This window comes from Chrysemys picta, chromosome 11, assembly GCF_011386835.1.
Source record: "Chrysemys picta bellii isolate R12L10 chromosome 11, ASM1138683v2, whole genome shotgun sequence".
Taxonomy (NCBI): domain Eukaryota; kingdom Metazoa; phylum Chordata; order Testudines; family Emydidae; genus Chrysemys; species Chrysemys picta.
Window position 1 is genome coordinate 61,378,800 of NC_088801.1, and position 17,356 is coordinate 61,396,155.

A 17,356-nucleotide genomic window follows, 5' to 3' on the forward strand; every position below is an offset into this window, starting at 1 on the left:
AGCCCATTGCTCCTTGTTCTGTCATCTGCCACCACTGAGAACAGCCTCGCTCCATTCTCTCTGGAACCCCCTTCAGGTAGTTGAAGGCTGTTATCAAATCCCCCCTCACTCTTCTCTTCTGCAGACTAAATAACCCCCATTCCCTCAGCCTCTCCTTGTAAGTCATGTCCCCCAGCCCCCTAATTCTTTTTGTTGCCCTCTGCTGGACTCTCTCCAATGTATCCATATCCTTTCTGTAGATGATCCCTTCCAGCCCTACATTTCAAAGATTCTGTTCTCTCAGAAGTTCTCTGGAGTCATGCATCAGCAGCTAGGCATACTGAAGCATTTCTCTGCCTTTAGGAGCCATTTTTCTTTTCTGAACCCTACTGGATTCCAAATAACAGACTCCTCTGTCTCCTCTCCTAGCCTCATTCCCACCACCTTCCCCCTCTCACCTTCAGCACCCTGGTTTGGATCCATTACACAATACCCTGAAATTCTGACTTCCATTTACATGTTGCACAGAAGTTCCTCCTTCCTGGAATCTCATTTCCCAATAATTGATAGAGAAGGGGAGGAATCTAAAATATACATTAACAAAGCAGAGATCCAGGAAGCAACTGGTTACACTGATTTTTAAAGTGAAAGTCCAGGTGCAATATCTCCAGTGTGGATACTATCTGCCTTTCAACCAGATGTCTTCATGTAAAGCTCCCGCTGGCGTCCCATTCCCTTTGTGTATCGGTGCACAGAGAACTAGAATGAGAGACAATATAAATTAATATCCATTGGAATGACAGCTGCTTGTGCCTCGCATAGCTCCGAACACGTGCCCTAGAAGTAGAGGGATTAGTAGTAGAGCTGGATATTTGTGCTTGATCAATTACAGAAAAACAACAAAGAGAACAGGAGTACTTGTGGCACCTTAGAGACTTAGAGATGCATCCGAAGGAGTGGGTTGTAGCCCACGAAAGCTTATGCTCTAATAAATTTGTTAGTCTCTAAGGTGCCACAAGTACTCCTGTTCTTTTTGAGGATACAGACTAACACGGCTGCTACCCTGAAAGAAAAACAACAGATTGTTTTTTCCCTACCAGGGCCGGGGTAATAGCATTTTCAATAGCCACAAACAATTTGGGATCGGACTTGCAGAGGGGGTGGGAACCAGTGGCTCCCAGCAAAGTCAGTGATTGCTGGGAATCCACAGGACCTCTGAAAATTAGTCCTGGGTTTATTCTACAAGCATCCTAATGCAGTAGAGCTGTAGATGCAAATGCCCAAGGCTAGGCTTAGCTGATGCCTCATGATATCCAAGTAGATAACAATGCAAAACATTAGGCACTAGTACCTGTAGCCATAAGGAGTTGTTTCATTTTGTTTTGTCCCTAATTGTCTTTTTTCTCCCAGTTAAGCAATAAGGTGCTTGTCAGATGAGTGTCCAATTAGTAGCTGTAATGAGTTACAGTAATATGACGATGACTTCAATTCCAATTCCTTAGCAACTGTAATTGCAGAAACAGATTGCGTTCCCCTTCCCCAAAGAAGTTGAGTTACATGTAGCAATATTTTTAATGGAAATACGAATGGGGTGAACAGTAATATTCAGCCAGTCAATGATCAAGCAATTGCATTTGTGCTGGCAACAGAGGACCCTCTAAACACTGCTCAGGTAATTCTTCCTCTCATTAGGAGCACAATAATTCATAGGCATAAATCTATAGGCATTTGCTTTATTGTTAAAACATCCATGGAAATAAAAAGAAATACATACAGCTTTCAAGTGGTACAGCATGTGCTAGTCATAAATCAATCCACAAGGGGGCTGGTTCTGCTCCCACTGAAGCCAGTGGGGATTTTGCCATTGACTTCAGTGGAAGCGGGCTGGGGTTTTAAGTCATTTTTTTGGACTTATTTTAAACTGGGACTTTGTTGCTGTGGGAAGCATTCAGTCCACAGATATATTTCAGTCCTAGGTTTGAACTCCGGTCTGTTCACCTTCCATGTGCTTACAATATGGGGCTTCTCACCGCTCCCCTGCTGTTTAACTCCACAATGCAGCCATCGGGCTGTAGGGGTGACGGCACCATTGTATCTATGCCATCAGACGCAGAACGGGGGCTGCAATGTGGAACCAATATGTGGAGGAGAATAAATAAGAATGCGGCGCCTTTACGGGATGCCTTCCACCTGAGAGCGTCAGAGACTTCTGAAGGGAGAAAGCCCCCCATTCAAACTCAAAGGGACCACAGGGAAGAAATGCTTTTAACATGAAAAGGGATTAGTGTAGTCTACTAAGGGGAGGTCAGGAGATCTATGTTCTGACCAGACAGTGCTAATAACTGTCTGCGTGGTGCATATAAGGATTCCATGCCTCAGTTTCCCCATCTCTAAAATGGCAGTATTACTATGACTGGCCCACCCTCCCAAACCACTCTGAGCCCTGCAGATGAAAGGCGCAATGGATGTTCCCACTATCATTAATGAATGTCCTTGTACTGGTATTGGTTTTTGTTTGCCCCAGTGTGAAGGCCCCCTCCCCCACCCTTAGCCACTTTTTCTCCTCAGAGCGTATACTCCCAGTCAGCTCCTTTCCACTGGGGCTCCTTCATCCCGCCACCCCTGCCTGCCTTTCTCTCCTTGCTGTTCCTGCTCCTGCCTCCCAACCTCTGCCTGCTGCTCCAGCTGCCCACTCCTGCCAAAACTCTCGTACTGCAGCTCTCTGCGATACCTCCTTCCCCCGGCACCTCTCTAAGTCCCCTCTTGCATTATTCACCCACGACACCCTGCTCTGCTCTCGCTACCCCCCAGCCCCCCTCCCAGCTGCTGCTGATTTACCCCCCCCCCCCCAACACACTTCCTAAATTTTCCACCACAACAAAAAACTCAGGAATGAGGCAATTAATATGTATTATTTCAATAGGAGAGTTAAAAACAAAGAGCTTTTGCGACAACTTCCCAGTCAGAACTGCAGAGACTATTGTGAGGCAGAAAACCTATGAAATGGCAGCTGTAAAATATATTAAAAAGCCTTTATTCACTGCTATCACAATGGGGCAAAAGAGACTAAATACAGCTTTTCATTTGTTTAACTAAAAGCTGCCATTCCTCCATCTCTCTGATGATAATGATCCCCACGGTTACCATCAAACTCACACACACTCACAAGACACTGAGTTTCATACTAACTTTGCTCGGTATCTCCTTGTTAGCGAGGTTCACAGAACCGCCCGCTCCAGACGCGGTCAGAGCGACCGAGTTCTGAACGCATTACAGCTGTGGCTGATGCATGGAATGTCTCACACTGAGAGATGAGGCACGAAGAAGACACTACAATTGTTATTATCTGTCTTATGGTAGCACGTGTGCTAGGCGCTGTACAGGCAATAGAATAAGAGACAGTCCCTGACAGGAGCCGCCCATCTAATAAAGACAGACAACAGGTGAGAGAGGAAGTAGTATTACCCCTAGTGTACAGATGGGGAACTGAGACACAGAGAGATTAAGGGTCCAATCCAGAGCTGATTGATTTCAATTGGATTGGGCCCCAGGTGACATGACCAAGTCACTCATGGAGTCTTGGCCATTAAACTCAGCTCTCCTGGTTCCCACCCCAGTGCCTTAGCTTTCTTCCTCTCAAGGTACCCTTTCTCCCTTTGTTGCAATTTTATTTTATTTTTGTTTACAAGTTCCAAGCGCTTACGGGCAACATTTTAAAATGTGGGCACCCAAAACTAGACCCCTAAATCCACATTAAGACACTTAAATAAGTGGCCTGAATTTCAGAGGGGCCGAGTGCCTGCAGTTCCCCTTGGAGTCAGCTTTAGGGACTTGGATTGGAAAACATTGGGCCTATGATAAAATAACATTAAAGGGGTGGCCTGCTTGTTCTGTGCTATAAAGAGAGACAGGCATGGTTCCCAATCCCAGCGCCCCAGAGTACTGTGCATTGAGTCCAGTATGACATAGCTCTCGATGCCTGGGAGCCATATCATGCTATTGAGGGTTAAGCAGGCTTCACCATTAATCTCAATGAGAAGTTCTGCTGACAAATCGATGACGTAACATGGGCCTAGGTTTGGCATGTTAAGAGATGGTGCACGTTCACCTCTGGGGGTGAAGGAACCACTCAGCAGTGCTTAAGGAGCAGCACTGACTGGGAGCCACATAACATCCACCTTGACCAAATAGGGGGTGACGTCTCAGGGCCTTCGAGTTGGGAGGCAGGAAAGCAGGCAAAATGTGGGGCTGTGTCAGGGATGAAGTCTCTTTATGTGGGTGGGGCATAATATTCGGGGCCTGATTGAAGGGGCTTGCACTTGTCAGAGAAACTCTTACGAGGGGGACCTTCACTCTGAAACATCAGAGCTGTCTCATGTCAGACCCCAGCATGGAGTTGGTGTAACATGCAATTACGGGTGTAACATGCAGGTTCAGGCTGCTGAGATCAGCCCCAAATGTGGGACCAAACTTTCCCGACACCAAATCCGTTTGCACCTCAGGGCCTCCTGTTCTCTGCCTGTGTCACACAGTAGCTGACTCTGCTGAGGGCAGTAATGCTTTGGTCTAACTCTGGTTGTTGGGTTTGGTGTGGGGGTGGCAGGGTGGTGTTTAGAGGCCTGTGCTATACAGGAGGTCAGATTAGATAATCTGATCATCCTATGACTTTGAAACTAACCGGTTCTTAGATTGTGAGGTTCTCAGGGCATGGGCCATCCCTCCTTGAGTAGCTGGAAAGTGCCTAGTGTGCTGTGGGTACCTCTACACAGGGGTAAAAGACCCACAGCAAAGCTGCATCTGGCCCGGATCAGCTGACTCACACTTGCAGGGCTCAGGCTTATCTACACAGCAATTTTTTTCAGCTCTGGAGCCTGACCCCTGTGAGCCCGAATCAGTTGAAAAGATCCTACCATCATGGACCTTTCCAGACCACTCTGCATTAATGTTTGTGAACCCGCCACAGTGATCAACCAAGCCTTGCAACACTGTGGAGAAATATCCCTTTCTGTTTATAGACTTGAGGCCTGGTGGGGGGCAAATGGCAGGCACATAGATCCCATTAGTTGCCCCAGTACAATTTAGGAACCCCGTGCATGCAAAGCTATCAATAACCTGAGCATTGGCAAGCCAGCCACAGGTTTTTTATCCCTGTGTAGACGTACCCTGTAACACAACTATCAACTAATACAATTCTGTACTTTCGCCCTATTGTTGTTGTTTGTATTGTGGCCTCAGCTGAGATTAAGGCCCCGTATGTACTAGGCACCGCACATACATAACAAAAAGACTGCAAACTCCTGGGGCAGGGGCTATCTATGTAAATGTTGCAAGTATAATCAATGCACATGTCGCATAGTTTTTGGTTGGCTATTAGTTTCTATCTGGTCTATTTAGATTGTAAACTCTTTGGGATTGTCTTTTATTTGGTGTTGGTACGGTGCCTAGCACAATGGAATCCCAATCTTTATTGAGGCGCTACTGTAATACAAATAATAATAATATAGGGAGCAAATGAAATATTTTTTTCAAAAATCATATAAAGAAACCCAAACCTTTTCCTAATGGTCCAGAAGAGGGCATTATCTTCTAGAGGGGTGTATATGAATCTATTTGTAGCTGTGAGAACTATGGGACTGCATCACAAAGAGAATACACTGCAGAATGTGCATGAATATTAGAGCAGAGGAGAGGTCAAAAGCTAAAACATGATAAGAAAAGAAAAAGCATCTTTAAATATACACATGCATTTTCTTGCCAGGATCTATCAAACCAAATGCCAAAATAATGGTAATGACATTTTGTTTATAAGAAAGAAGAAATTGCTTCTGGCTGAGACTTTGTTTGCCAAGTTTCAGGCAGGAGACCCTGTGATAATGGGGTTTAGGAATGCATGTGTTTTAAAGAGGTGTGATAATGGGATTGCTTGCAAACCCCCCGTAACACTGTGCAGTTAGGGACCAGTCCTGCACCAGCACTTACTACCCATGTATAGTGCTTATGTCCGTGAACAGCCCTGCTGAAGTCAATGGCACGGCTTATAATTAGTATTATTTATTATTTGTATTATTGTAGTATCTAGAGGCCCCAGTCATGGACCCAGACCCCATTGTGCTAGGCTCTATACAAACACGGAACAAAAAGACAGTCCCAACCCCAAGGGGTTTACAGTCTAAGTATAAGACAAGGGACAACAGATGGAGACAGGCAGATGAGGGAACACAAGGAAACAATGAGACAATATTGGTCAGCATGATAGCACTGGTCTCTGCACACCAGCAGCTGAACTATTATCAAGTTTTTAGTAGGCAACACAGCAAAGGAGAGTTTTGAGGAGGGATTTGGAGGTGATTAAAGAGGTAGCTTTGCTTACAGTGATCGGCTCTATGCTTTGTAGTGTTTCAGGTCTGACCCCTTTGAGTCTGACCCAAATCTCAATGACGTCAATGGACGACACCCGCTCTCCCTCCCCCCCCCCCCGTCCTCCCCCCCGAAATCAATGGCCCTCGGATAAGGCCCTTAGTTTGTGACTGTAGTTGACTGGGTGCCCAATCCGACTCCTGTTCAATTCACTATGTGGAAGTTTTGCCATTGACACTATTGGGAGCAGAGTCAGGCCCTAGTTGTTCACAGGCAGGAGGGGATAAGGTGAGGCCCATCGAACACTGCAACGTGGCTACTGAACTTCATCATCATCATCATGTTCCTATTATGCCTCTGGCGTTTAGGGCAGTAACGAAGCTCCTCCACTCCTGTCTGTTTCTGGCAAGTCTTTCAACGGTTCCCCAGCTATGCCCCAGGTTTTTCAGCTCGGCTTCCACAGCTCTTCGCCATGTTGTTTTCGGGCAGCCTAGTTTTCGCTTGCCTTCAGGTGTCCATCTTATTGCTACTCTGGTGATGGAATCAGTTTCCATCCGAAGCACGTGACCGATCCATCTCCAACCCCTCCTGGCCATGATGGTGCTCAGATCCTCTTGGCTGCACTGTGTCAATAGATCTTGGTTTGAGATTGTTCTGAGCCAAAAGATATGGAGGATTTTTCTGAGGCAGGTTGTATGTAGTGACCTTACTCATCATTAAAACAGAGGTGCTGTCTGTGGAGACCACGGGTCCCAGCAGGCAATGTACCATCTTGGATCCACTCAAAGGCTGGATATGTGGGGCCCAATTCTCCTCTCAATCATGCTGGGGTAATTCTGACTTTGAGGGAGTTAGCTGCACCTGAGTTACAGTGGCGTAAGAAAGTCAAGGCCATGTCAAAGCCACAACACTTGGCAATGGAACTACTTGGTTGAGAGTCAGAGAGGAATCAGCAGTTGAGTCTCTGCAAGTCACCCTTCACCATTACTGACGAAAATCTCTGCTACATACACCATTTCCTGTAAATGAGGGCCTGATCCAAAGTCTGGTGACATTATTGGGAGCCTTGCCATTGACCTCAGTAGGCTTTGGATTAGTCCCTTAATGTGGTCCTTGGGCTCCTGGCAAGTTGCCTCTGCAGCCCTTGGTTGGGCAAACTCAGATGTCCCCTCTTTAAGGGAATTGGGGAATTCAGAATCCAGAAGGGAAACCCCACTCCCATCATCTGCAGAAAACAGTCCCCAGGGGATAAACATCACTTCCTGGCATCAGCTGCTGTACAGAGAAAGGGGAACTAAAGAAACCCTGTAACCACTTCAACTGTTCATCACAAAGAGATCAGGGGCAGCAGGAAAGTTCAGCTCCAGCCCCAAACTTCCCTATGGTTTGGTCTGGCCTGAGGTTTTGGTTCCGTGACCACCCTAACCATCAGTGTAGCGCCAGGTCCTTGCTTGCTATTACAGTAGCTGAGGAGGCAGCCCCTACATCCCAGGCTCTGTGTTCCCTCTTCATTCCACTTCCCATGCAAACCATCAACTTACAATCATCCCACTGGGGGTTGTTGCTGCCTAATGCACCCACCCAGTGGGGAGCCCATCAAACATTAAAGCAGTGGATGGAGCCTTTAATGAAGTTAACCTGCTGAAACCAGGAGAGTGCATTTGGCTGAAGTACACCCGAAAGCCCTGGATTATACTGCAGCTGCTTCAAAAGAAATCCATTCCCTCCTTTCACAGTGCTGCTGTATTGAGAAATAATACGGCACCTTTATATTCACAGCCTAATTTAGTCAGCTTGCTGAAGTCTGAAAGCTTTTTTATTAACTCTGAAGATGCAGCTTTTTTCCTCTAGTATCACAAACCCTTCCCATGCACACCAGCTCAGAGCAGGCTTTGAACAGCCGGGCTCAGAGTAGAACCTCAGGGTTTAAAGTCCTCTCAGAGAGAGAGAGACATCTCCTAGAGCAAGGATGAATCATTTCCTCTGCTAATCCGATTATGTATTTTAACTCTATTAGTTCATTTTCTTTCTTCTCTTTCACATTTCTTTTTATTGGTTCATTTTCCTATTCCCTTGTTGTGGTTTTGACTATTCTCTTTTTCTTCATTTCCCTTTTCTGCTTTCTTCATGTTTTGCGCTCATATTTTTTCCCTTCTTTTTCCTCTTTCATGTCTTTCCTGACTTGCCTCCGTATTTCCTTAATTTCCTCCTTAGTCTCTTCTTTTCCTTTCCCCTTTGTTTTCTCTTGCTGTGTTCTTTTTTGGTCACAGCTGCCCCCTGATGGTTCCCAGGAACATTTCAGCTCAATGCTAGAAGGAAAAACAGAGCAATGCCTAATATGGGTAATAATGATGAATGTGAATAGGGGTGGGAAATGCGTGAATTCAGTTTTAGTTTAAACACAATAAAGGCAGAGAAGCAAAAAGTAAGACTGTCCTCTCCAGGCAAGTAACTTTGTTAATTACAAAGTGAACAGAAGAGGAGGAGACTCAACCCCAACCCCACAGTCTGAAGTTTGACTGACATCTTAGTAAACTGTGTAGGAGTAAATATTGGAAGGAAGACTGTGAACTAATGACTAAAGTGGGTGTGAGTTGACCCACCCTGAAGCATCTTCAGTAGCAAAAGGTCAACGTCCCCAGCCCTACCCTTTCAATCACTATTTTCAGACTCAAATTAGCAGCAATTGCACTGGCAATGAAACAATAACCAGATTGCTAACTATAGTTTGAAAGGTTATCCGCTTAGAAAAACTAGTTCAGAAATTGAATTGGAGTTGGTCTCTATATAACTAGGAGTACAACTTCCCAGATGAGATTTTGACCCTATTTAAGTTCATACTCATAGGACATTTGGTTAATTATTATTTGTGGCCATAAATTGAGACAGACACAGATCTGATAGACAAATAGTAGTAATTAATATTTTGCACTTGTATAGTGCTTTTCATCTGTGGACCTCAAAGTGCTTTACAAAGGTAGGGAAGCATTATTTTATAATGGGAGGATTGAGGCACAGACATCTTAAGTTCCAGGCCTAATGTCACAGTGCATCAGTAAGAGAACGCAGGTCTCCTGACCCAGTCCTGAGCTCTAACTGCTAGGTTATGTGGCCCCAGAATCTTTGAATCGTCTCTCTCTTGCTATTGGCCCAATCTCTGTTTATATTCTCATGCAGGCCCAGGTATCAGTTTTTAGTCCCAATTCTAACAGTGTTTCAGCCCTGCCATTTTGTTTGTTTGCTTTGCAAAATTGTCAAGTGTCTGATGGAAATATGTCCTGATATAAAGGTGGAAAGAACCTGTTTTGTCTCACTGCTCTGGGGCCCTGAGAGTGGTATAAAAATATATGACACACCTTTGATTAATTATTTAAATAAGGATGAAGAGAGGTGTTAAGGTAAGGCTGAAGATTTCCTATCTTACTAGCACCTCCTGTTGGCCAGTTCACGGAGTAACATGGCATCAGTCAGGGTGAAAGCTGCTGCACCAATCAAAGAAAAAGTGATTGGATGGCTGCTATTGAAAAGATGGGATAATTAGGGGAAAGGGCAAAGCTAACGAGTGCCAGGGAAATCCTACCTATATTAGTCCTTAGGTCAGGAGCAGAAAAAACGAGGAAGAGTCAATATTTGAGGAAGCCAATGTTCTCGGCTACAGAGGAGTGGGAGGGAGAGAATTCCATTACATCTAAACTGTAACCAACACTTCGTCTGTGAAATTCTTTCAACCAAATCTAATGCAGATGGTGCAATAAATGATATATTAAAGTACAATTAAATTACATATTGTCTCATTTTCAGTGAGGTTTTGTGGCTGTTTCTTATAGTCAAATATGGAAAAAACGTTGCTATGCCCACTACGCCTGGTGAATACTTGCTGAGCCTTAAAACTCCAGGGAAATGGCATAACGAGCCTGATGCTAAGAAAGAGCCTTCTATGAGCAGAGCTCCCGGTGAAGTAAAGGGGGGTTCTACATGTTGGAGAGCTTGCAAAATCCAGCCCTAAATTTTGCACTGAGCCATGCTCATTGTTGTGAACAACTATTGGCAAGTGATACACAGGAGGGCAGACTAGATGGTCTGGGGTCCCTTCTAACCTTTAAATCCATGTTAGGACTAAACAGCTTCAGCTCAAAGTAGGTACCTTCAAAGGGCCTGGTCCCGTATTTTGCGGGAATCAATGGCAAAGCTCCCAGTGGCTTTTGGTCCAAAGCTAATATTTGACCCATCCCTGTCCTGACCCATTTCAGAGGGGTGAAATATTGGAACGGCCTACCGAGGGAAACGGTGGGGGCGACGGACCTGTCTGGTTTTAAGATAAAGTTAGATAAGTTTATGGAGGGAATGGTTTAATGGTAAAACATAGTAGTCAAGGAAAGCCAAGCAATGGTGGGTAAATAGTATAATGGCTAACGGGGTCGGGCTGCAGACTCTTGCCTATATGCTCGGGGTCTTACTGATCGCCACATTTGGGGTCGGGAAGGAATTTTCCTCCAGGGCAGATTGGCTGAGCCTCTGGAGGTTTTTCGCCTTCCTCCGCAGCATGGGGCAGGGATCTCTAGCAGGAGGGTCTCTGCCGATTGCAGTCACTAAAAACAGGATTGGGGACTTCAACAGCAGAGTCCAGGGAAGGGGTAGGGACGGTTTTATGGCCTGCAGCATGCAGGGGGTCAGACCAGATGATCATAATGGTCCCTGCTGACCTTAAAGTCTATGAGTCTATGAGTCCTAACTCCAAACTGGTAGATGCCACCAACTTGGTTGTCTTCATCTCCTGAAGTCACATAAGAACGGCCATACTGGGTCAGACCAAAGGTCCATCCAGCCAAGTATCTTGTCTTCTGACAGTGGCCAATGCCAGGTGCCCCAGAGGGAATGAACAAAACAGGTAATCATCAAGTGACCCATCCCCTGTCACTCATTCCCAGCTTCTGGCAAACAGAAGCTGGGGACACCATCCCTGCCCATCCTGGCTAATAGCCATTGATGGACCTATCCTCCATGAATTTATCTAGTTCTTTTTTGCACCTTGTTGTAGTCTTGGCCTTCACAACATCCTCTGCCAAGGAGTTCCACAGGTTGACTGTGCATTGTGTGAAAAAATACTTCCTTTTGTTTGTTTTAAACCTGCTACCTATTAATTTCATTTGGTGACCCCTAATTCTTGTGTTATGAGAAAGAGTAAATAACACTTCCTTGTTTACTTTCTCCACACCAGTAATGATTTTATAGACCTCTATCACAGTTGTCTTTTTTCCAAGCTGAAAAGCCCCAGTCTTATTAATCTCTCCTCATATGGCAGCCATTCCTTACCCCTAATCATTTGTGTAGCCTTTTTCTGAACCTTTTTCAATTACAATTCCAATATATCTTTTTTGAGATGGGGTGACCACATTTGCACGCGATATTCCACATAGTGGAAAGTGGAGCTTAAAGGAATTACTACATTGGGCAATGCTGATTGGTATTCTAATTCTGCCTTTAGTAGAAATAGCACATTCTGGAGAGGATACTTCCAGGGATGATATTATTAAACCCTTGACAGCCCCCACTGGTGTGTAGTGTCCATGGAGAGGTACTGAAAAGTGATTGGGAGAAATCTCTAAGGAGCAGCAGGTAACTTCAGATTTGACCGCTGATATTTTTTTACTTAAGTTTATCGTCTTCTCTTACCCCGTGGCAGAAGAGTGCTGCAACAGCAAAAACTCATTTACAAATGTAGCTTTCCCTTAGACTGTAAAGAATCCAATCAGACAACAACCCCTAGCCAGATAAAACACCCAATGAAATCAGTCCGAATTTTGCTCACATACTGTAACTCTGCAAGATCAGAACCAAAGCAAAGTCAGCTTTCTCTCTGATTAGGACTTGGTAACCTTTCCTTTTTCTATGCTCTTTTGATACACATCTCAAGAGAGGAATGATTCATTCTGTGGATTTTTGTAACACTCTGATATCTGTGTTATGGTTTGTGACAACTATTTATATACTAAAAATCACACTTTGCTAGTTTGCTAGTCATCTAACCATTAGCAAATAGTAAATAATTGTCATATATTTTCAAACTGGAAATGCAATAAATACGGGAGCTAGTTCTACTCCCGCTGAAGTAAATGGGAATCTTTTCATTGACTTCAATGGGAATTTGATCAGACCTAAGATGAAGTCTCAAAATGAGGTATCAAAACACACAGATGAAACCAGCACTGCATAGCACTGAAGGTAACACTCATTATAGATCCCGTACCAAGTGGGCCCAATCCAGCACCCACTGGTGTCAATGGAAAGACTCTCAGGCCTGGACCCACAAAGGGACTTAGGCATCTCTCTCAGGCCTAATGACTATTTAAGTATTTATCCAAAATGGGCCAGAGAGAAAGCAAGAGAATGGCACTATAGGCCTGTGGTTAGGGCACCCCCCTGGGAGGTAGGAGACTGTGGGTCCAGTCCCCCTGCTCCAATCACTCTTCCATTATTTATCCATAGTGGAACAGCTTCAACAGGAGCAACTGAGGGAGCCCCACATCAGACTATCCTCTAGCTCAGTGGTTAGAGAAGACTCCTGAGAGGTGGGAGACCCCCTGTTTAAATTGCTTCTCCTGAACAGGCGGGGGTGGGGGTGGTGGAATTGAACATGAGTCTTCTACATCCCAGATGAGTTCTCTAACCACTGGGCGGTGACAACAGCTCTTCCTCTGGCTGGATTTCCAAGAGGACTCGACAGAGGGCAAGTCTACACTACAGTGCTACATTGGTGCAACTGTGGTAGAGCGTCGCCTGCCAACATAGTGCCAGTGTGGACAGCACTTAAGCCAATGTAACTTACGTCGCTCAGGGGATCTCTTTCACACCCCTGAGTGCCATAAGTTGCATCGACTTAAGCAGTAGTGTACACCAGCCCTGAGTGGTCTTTGAGCATGTCTCCCAGATCGGGCCCCACAAGATAGGTGAGCAAACACCTATCTTCCCCAGGTTTGTGAATCGCTCTGGGGCTTAGGTGGCAGATAGGTGTCCGAACATCTAGTGAGAGGCAGCAGTGCACATACCCAGCGACAGGAACTTAGGCTCTGAGAGAACTTTCACGGCAAGAACATAGGCACTGAGTCAGTTTAGGCATGTATAGGGTTTGGCAGGAGTCTTGTGGACGGCATTGGAGCCTATAAGTGGGACTTTGGCGCCTAAACCTGAAAGTTAGGCACCTGTCATTTATGATCAGGGCCTCACTCATTTCCATGATAACAGAATCAGTCCCCATTTGTGTATGTGTGTTCACATTGTATTGTAAAGATTCTATTGGCACGAATTGATAAAATTACACATACATTATAAGCGGTGGAACTCAAGTAAATTATGCCCATCACCCTAAACAAATTCTGATGAAACTTTTATACCCCCCCCACACGCACGCACCCATTATGTATTTTGCAACAGAGTGTCCTGTGGCACCTTTAAGACTAACAGAAGTATTGGGAGCATAAGCTTTCATGGGTAAGAACCTCACTTCTTCAGATGCAGTGAGGTTCTTACTCACGAAAGCTTATGCTCCCAATACTTCTGTTAGTCTTAGAGGTGCCACAGGACCCTCTGTTGCTTTTTACAGATTCAGACTAACACGGCTACCCCTCTGATACTTGACATTATGTATTTTGTTTCTGTTGCCTTTTAGTGACCAACTTTTTTATAATTGGAGCATTTTGGTATTTTTCAGTCCATCTGCCTCAGGTAAACCGAGGTTACCTTAAATTGCCATATACAAACTTGTGAGTGTTGGGAAATATAGCCTAGACTGGTTAAACGACTCTATAAATAGCTTTTCTGCATATCAGACTGTAGAGTTCACTCTAACTTTGTCCTCTTAGTCTGAAATTCCAGCTCTCAGGGCTTGTCTACACTTTCAGCACTGCAACTGCACTCATGCAGCTGCACCACTGTAGCACTTAGTGAAGACACTACCTATTCTTCTTCTTCTGTAGGCATAGGTACCCTCCCCCCCCCCTCCTCAAGAGGCAGTAGTTAAATTGACTTTTGTGGCATTCTTTTTTTTTTTTTTAAGATAACTTTAAAAGTTGCTCTGAAGTTTGGAATGTTAAAGTCCTGCTGCAGAGCAGGGAGATGAATGCAGGTGAAACAGTCAAAGGTGTGAAATAACAGCAGTTTAATGGTTGTAGAATGAATGGGATTCTTCATGTAGCTATCATTGCCATCTACATGATATAATATATATGGGATGAGGAAGAGATTTTTTATTTTCTCAGTTTTATTTAATTTGTATTATATACGGATGGCCTTAAGCATAGGCGAAGGAAGCAGTCACTTGGATTCTTATGTTATGGAAGCACTGGATTTTCCCCTCCAGCAGCAGATGTAGAGAGGAAGCAATTTGCCCTCAGAATTGCCCAGGGGCGTAAGAAATTCTTGTCCTGATGCTTCCCCATCTGACATTTTTTCCGTGTCCTACTTTTGCATGGAGTCACACCAAAAGCCAGGCTAGCCCTGGTGTTGTGTCATTATTTTAATCATTTTGGCTATTTACAGCCTTTGTGATAATGCAGTAATGAATGTTTATTGAAGTAAGACAACTTGGAACCCACAAGCTCATCCTAAAATACAAGGTGCAGCCGATGTGTTTCAGAAACTGTTAGCCTGGGGCTCTATGTAAACATTTTTTTCCCCATCTTGCTTTAAAAATAGTTAGTTCGCATAAATTGTCTGCTTCTTGGAACATTTGTGACTGTGCTACCATCAGGATAAAAGTTTCTTCACTTCTTCCTGTCTTCGTTTCTCCTCTTTTCCAACTGGCTTCTTTCTGGTTTTTTGCTTGTTTGTTTTCCCTTGCACTGACCATTTTATACCTAGCTAAAATCCCACAAAAATTTTTAATTCCAAAAAAGTATTTACACATCAGCATGTGTAGTTATTTAAAAAAAAATCTAACCATCAATTAATGCTTTCCTGATCATTATGAAAAATACGTATTTTAATTATGTGATTATTTAGCAGCCAGTGCAACATTTTTTTCTTTCATGGTATAAGGAAAAGTATAATTAACTTCTGAGTGTTTTGGTTTGATTTAAATCAGAATGTCTGATGAATTCAAGGCTGCTGCACCGTTATCTTTCTTTGGACGTTGACCTAGCTTCATCTGTTCATCTGCTGCAGCATTGTATTGGGTGCCTGCTAACCTTGGGTATAGTTGAGGTTACATCAAAGCAGTCCCTGCATCTTCATATGCCCATATCTTTGTGAGGAATTCTCTTTTTGGGGACTAAAATTTGTCATGCTCGGTCTCAGCCTAGAGGCTCTGTATGTATTTATTTTGCTGGCGAGTTTGAGCAAAATCCTTTCAGCTATTTGAAGAATGGCGGTTAGGCCCTGATGGTCAGAGATGCAACCCCATGCTCTGGATGTCCCAAAGCCTCTCACTGCCAGGTGTTGGGACTGGAGGGCAGGGGACAGATCACTTGATAACTGCCCTGTTCGATTCATTCCCTCTGAAGCATCTAGCATTGGCCACTGGCGGGAGACTGGATGCTGGGCTAGATGGACCATTAGCCTGACCCAGTGTGGCTGTTATGTTGTAGCTAGTATGGCTCCAGCCTGTAGCTGCTATTGGGAGGGAGGGGCGCATTGGGAGCCCAGGCGGTTGCTGGAGGAAGCTGTGATGTCCACTAGCTCCCAGGGGCCAGGTCCTGGTTAGCTAGTTAGTCGCTAGTTAGTTACTAACCTGGTTAGTAACCTCCCCCTCCCCCCTTGAGTGGGGCTTGGGGTCAGTGAGGGGACCCAGGTGTGGCTCTTGGATGGGGCAAGTCTTAGGTCTGCTCCAGCCCTGTCGGGAGAGGAGGGGCGGTGCGGCTGGCGGCTGGCTGCGCGCTGGGTGCCCGCCGGGTGGCCGCTTTCCTGGGGAACACAGAAGGGGCGGGCCCTGGGCGAGCGTGTAATCGGATAGCTCTGCCTCTCCGCGCTGACATGCACGCGCGGCGGCCTGAAAAGGCTGCGAGGAGCCGGGAGGGAGGCACAGGCAGGCTCCCAGCGCTGCGCGCCTGAACCTCTCCAGAGAGAGACGCAGGCGGGAGCGGGGTGTGTGCGTGTGTGTGGCTAGGGAGACACGCGCGCACACCACTCGCGGCCCGGCCAGCGGCACGTGAACCCTCCGCCTCTCCCAGTGCCACTGCCCGGAGCCCCGGCCACAGCCACGCAGGGCAGGGAAACCACGCGCCGCGGCGCCACCCTGCAGCCTCCAGCCCCGGGGCGGTGCGATGCCCCGGGCGAGTCATTTCTGCCGCTGGCTCTCGGGAAGTGGGGGCGATGGTACGTTGAAGGAAATGACCCGCTGAGGGACTGTGGCGATCACACACACACGCGCGTTTGCAGGCACGCGCGGTTTGTAGACTAGATTTTGGGGGTGGAGGGGAAGCAGCAGCCGGCTTCCCTCGCTTCTGCATTAAAGGAGTTCCTGGGCTTCTGCTCCTGCTAGTGGGTTTGTACAAGGCAGCGGAGCGGGGGCAAGGCAGGACGCCAAGGCACGGAGGAGGAGGAGGAGAAGCGAAAGACAACTCGGAACATTTGCCGAGGAAATTTTCTAAGGTGCGGGGTGAAGACCAGCGTGACTTCCAGTTCCCGAGGAAAGCCCCTAGCAAACCCAGCGGGGGAGAAAACCACCCTTTCCCCGCTAAACATGGATACATTGCCTCTCGTTTGGGGATTTTTAGCTCTGTCCTTGGCTGGATCCGGAGTGCTAGGCGAAGCAGGTAAGACACACAAAAGTTAATTTCCTCAGCTGTACATGTTAATCATTTGCCTTTGAAAGCAGGCAGGGGATGAGGCGTCCTCTCTTCCCGTTACACAATTCCACAGCAGGTTTGCTTAGCTAGAGCCAGGACTCTCTCCCCTTGCTGGAAACACAACTTTTCTCTCCCTGGATGCAGTGTGCTGAGGTCTGGGTGTCTATGTTTTGAAACACACTCACACGGAGACAGGCTTTGGCTGTGTTCAGATGTCACATATGGAATAAATCAAAAGG

The 17,356-nt window shown here is 45.9% G+C and overlaps 1 protein-coding gene across 6 annotated transcripts in view; it reads left to right on the forward strand.

Moving 5' to 3' along the window:
- The first annotated feature begins 16,294 nt into the window (after positions 1-16,294).
- The window catches only part of NRP2 (neuropilin 2), a 123,617-nt gene continuing 122,555 nt past the window's right edge, over positions 16,295-17,356 (forward strand). For 5 of the 6 annotated variants that reach the window (XM_005306052.5, XM_005306053.5, XM_065562094.1 and 2 more), the window contains exon 1: positions 16,316-17,084. In XM_005306052.5, the coding sequence (XP_005306109.1) occupies positions 17,012-17,084 (73 nt within the window). In that variant the 5' untranslated portion in view covers positions 16,316-17,011. Of the gene's footprint in view, positions 17,085-17,356 lie in introns of all 6 variants that reach the window. The other variant, XM_005306054.5, reaches the window with a different exon arrangement.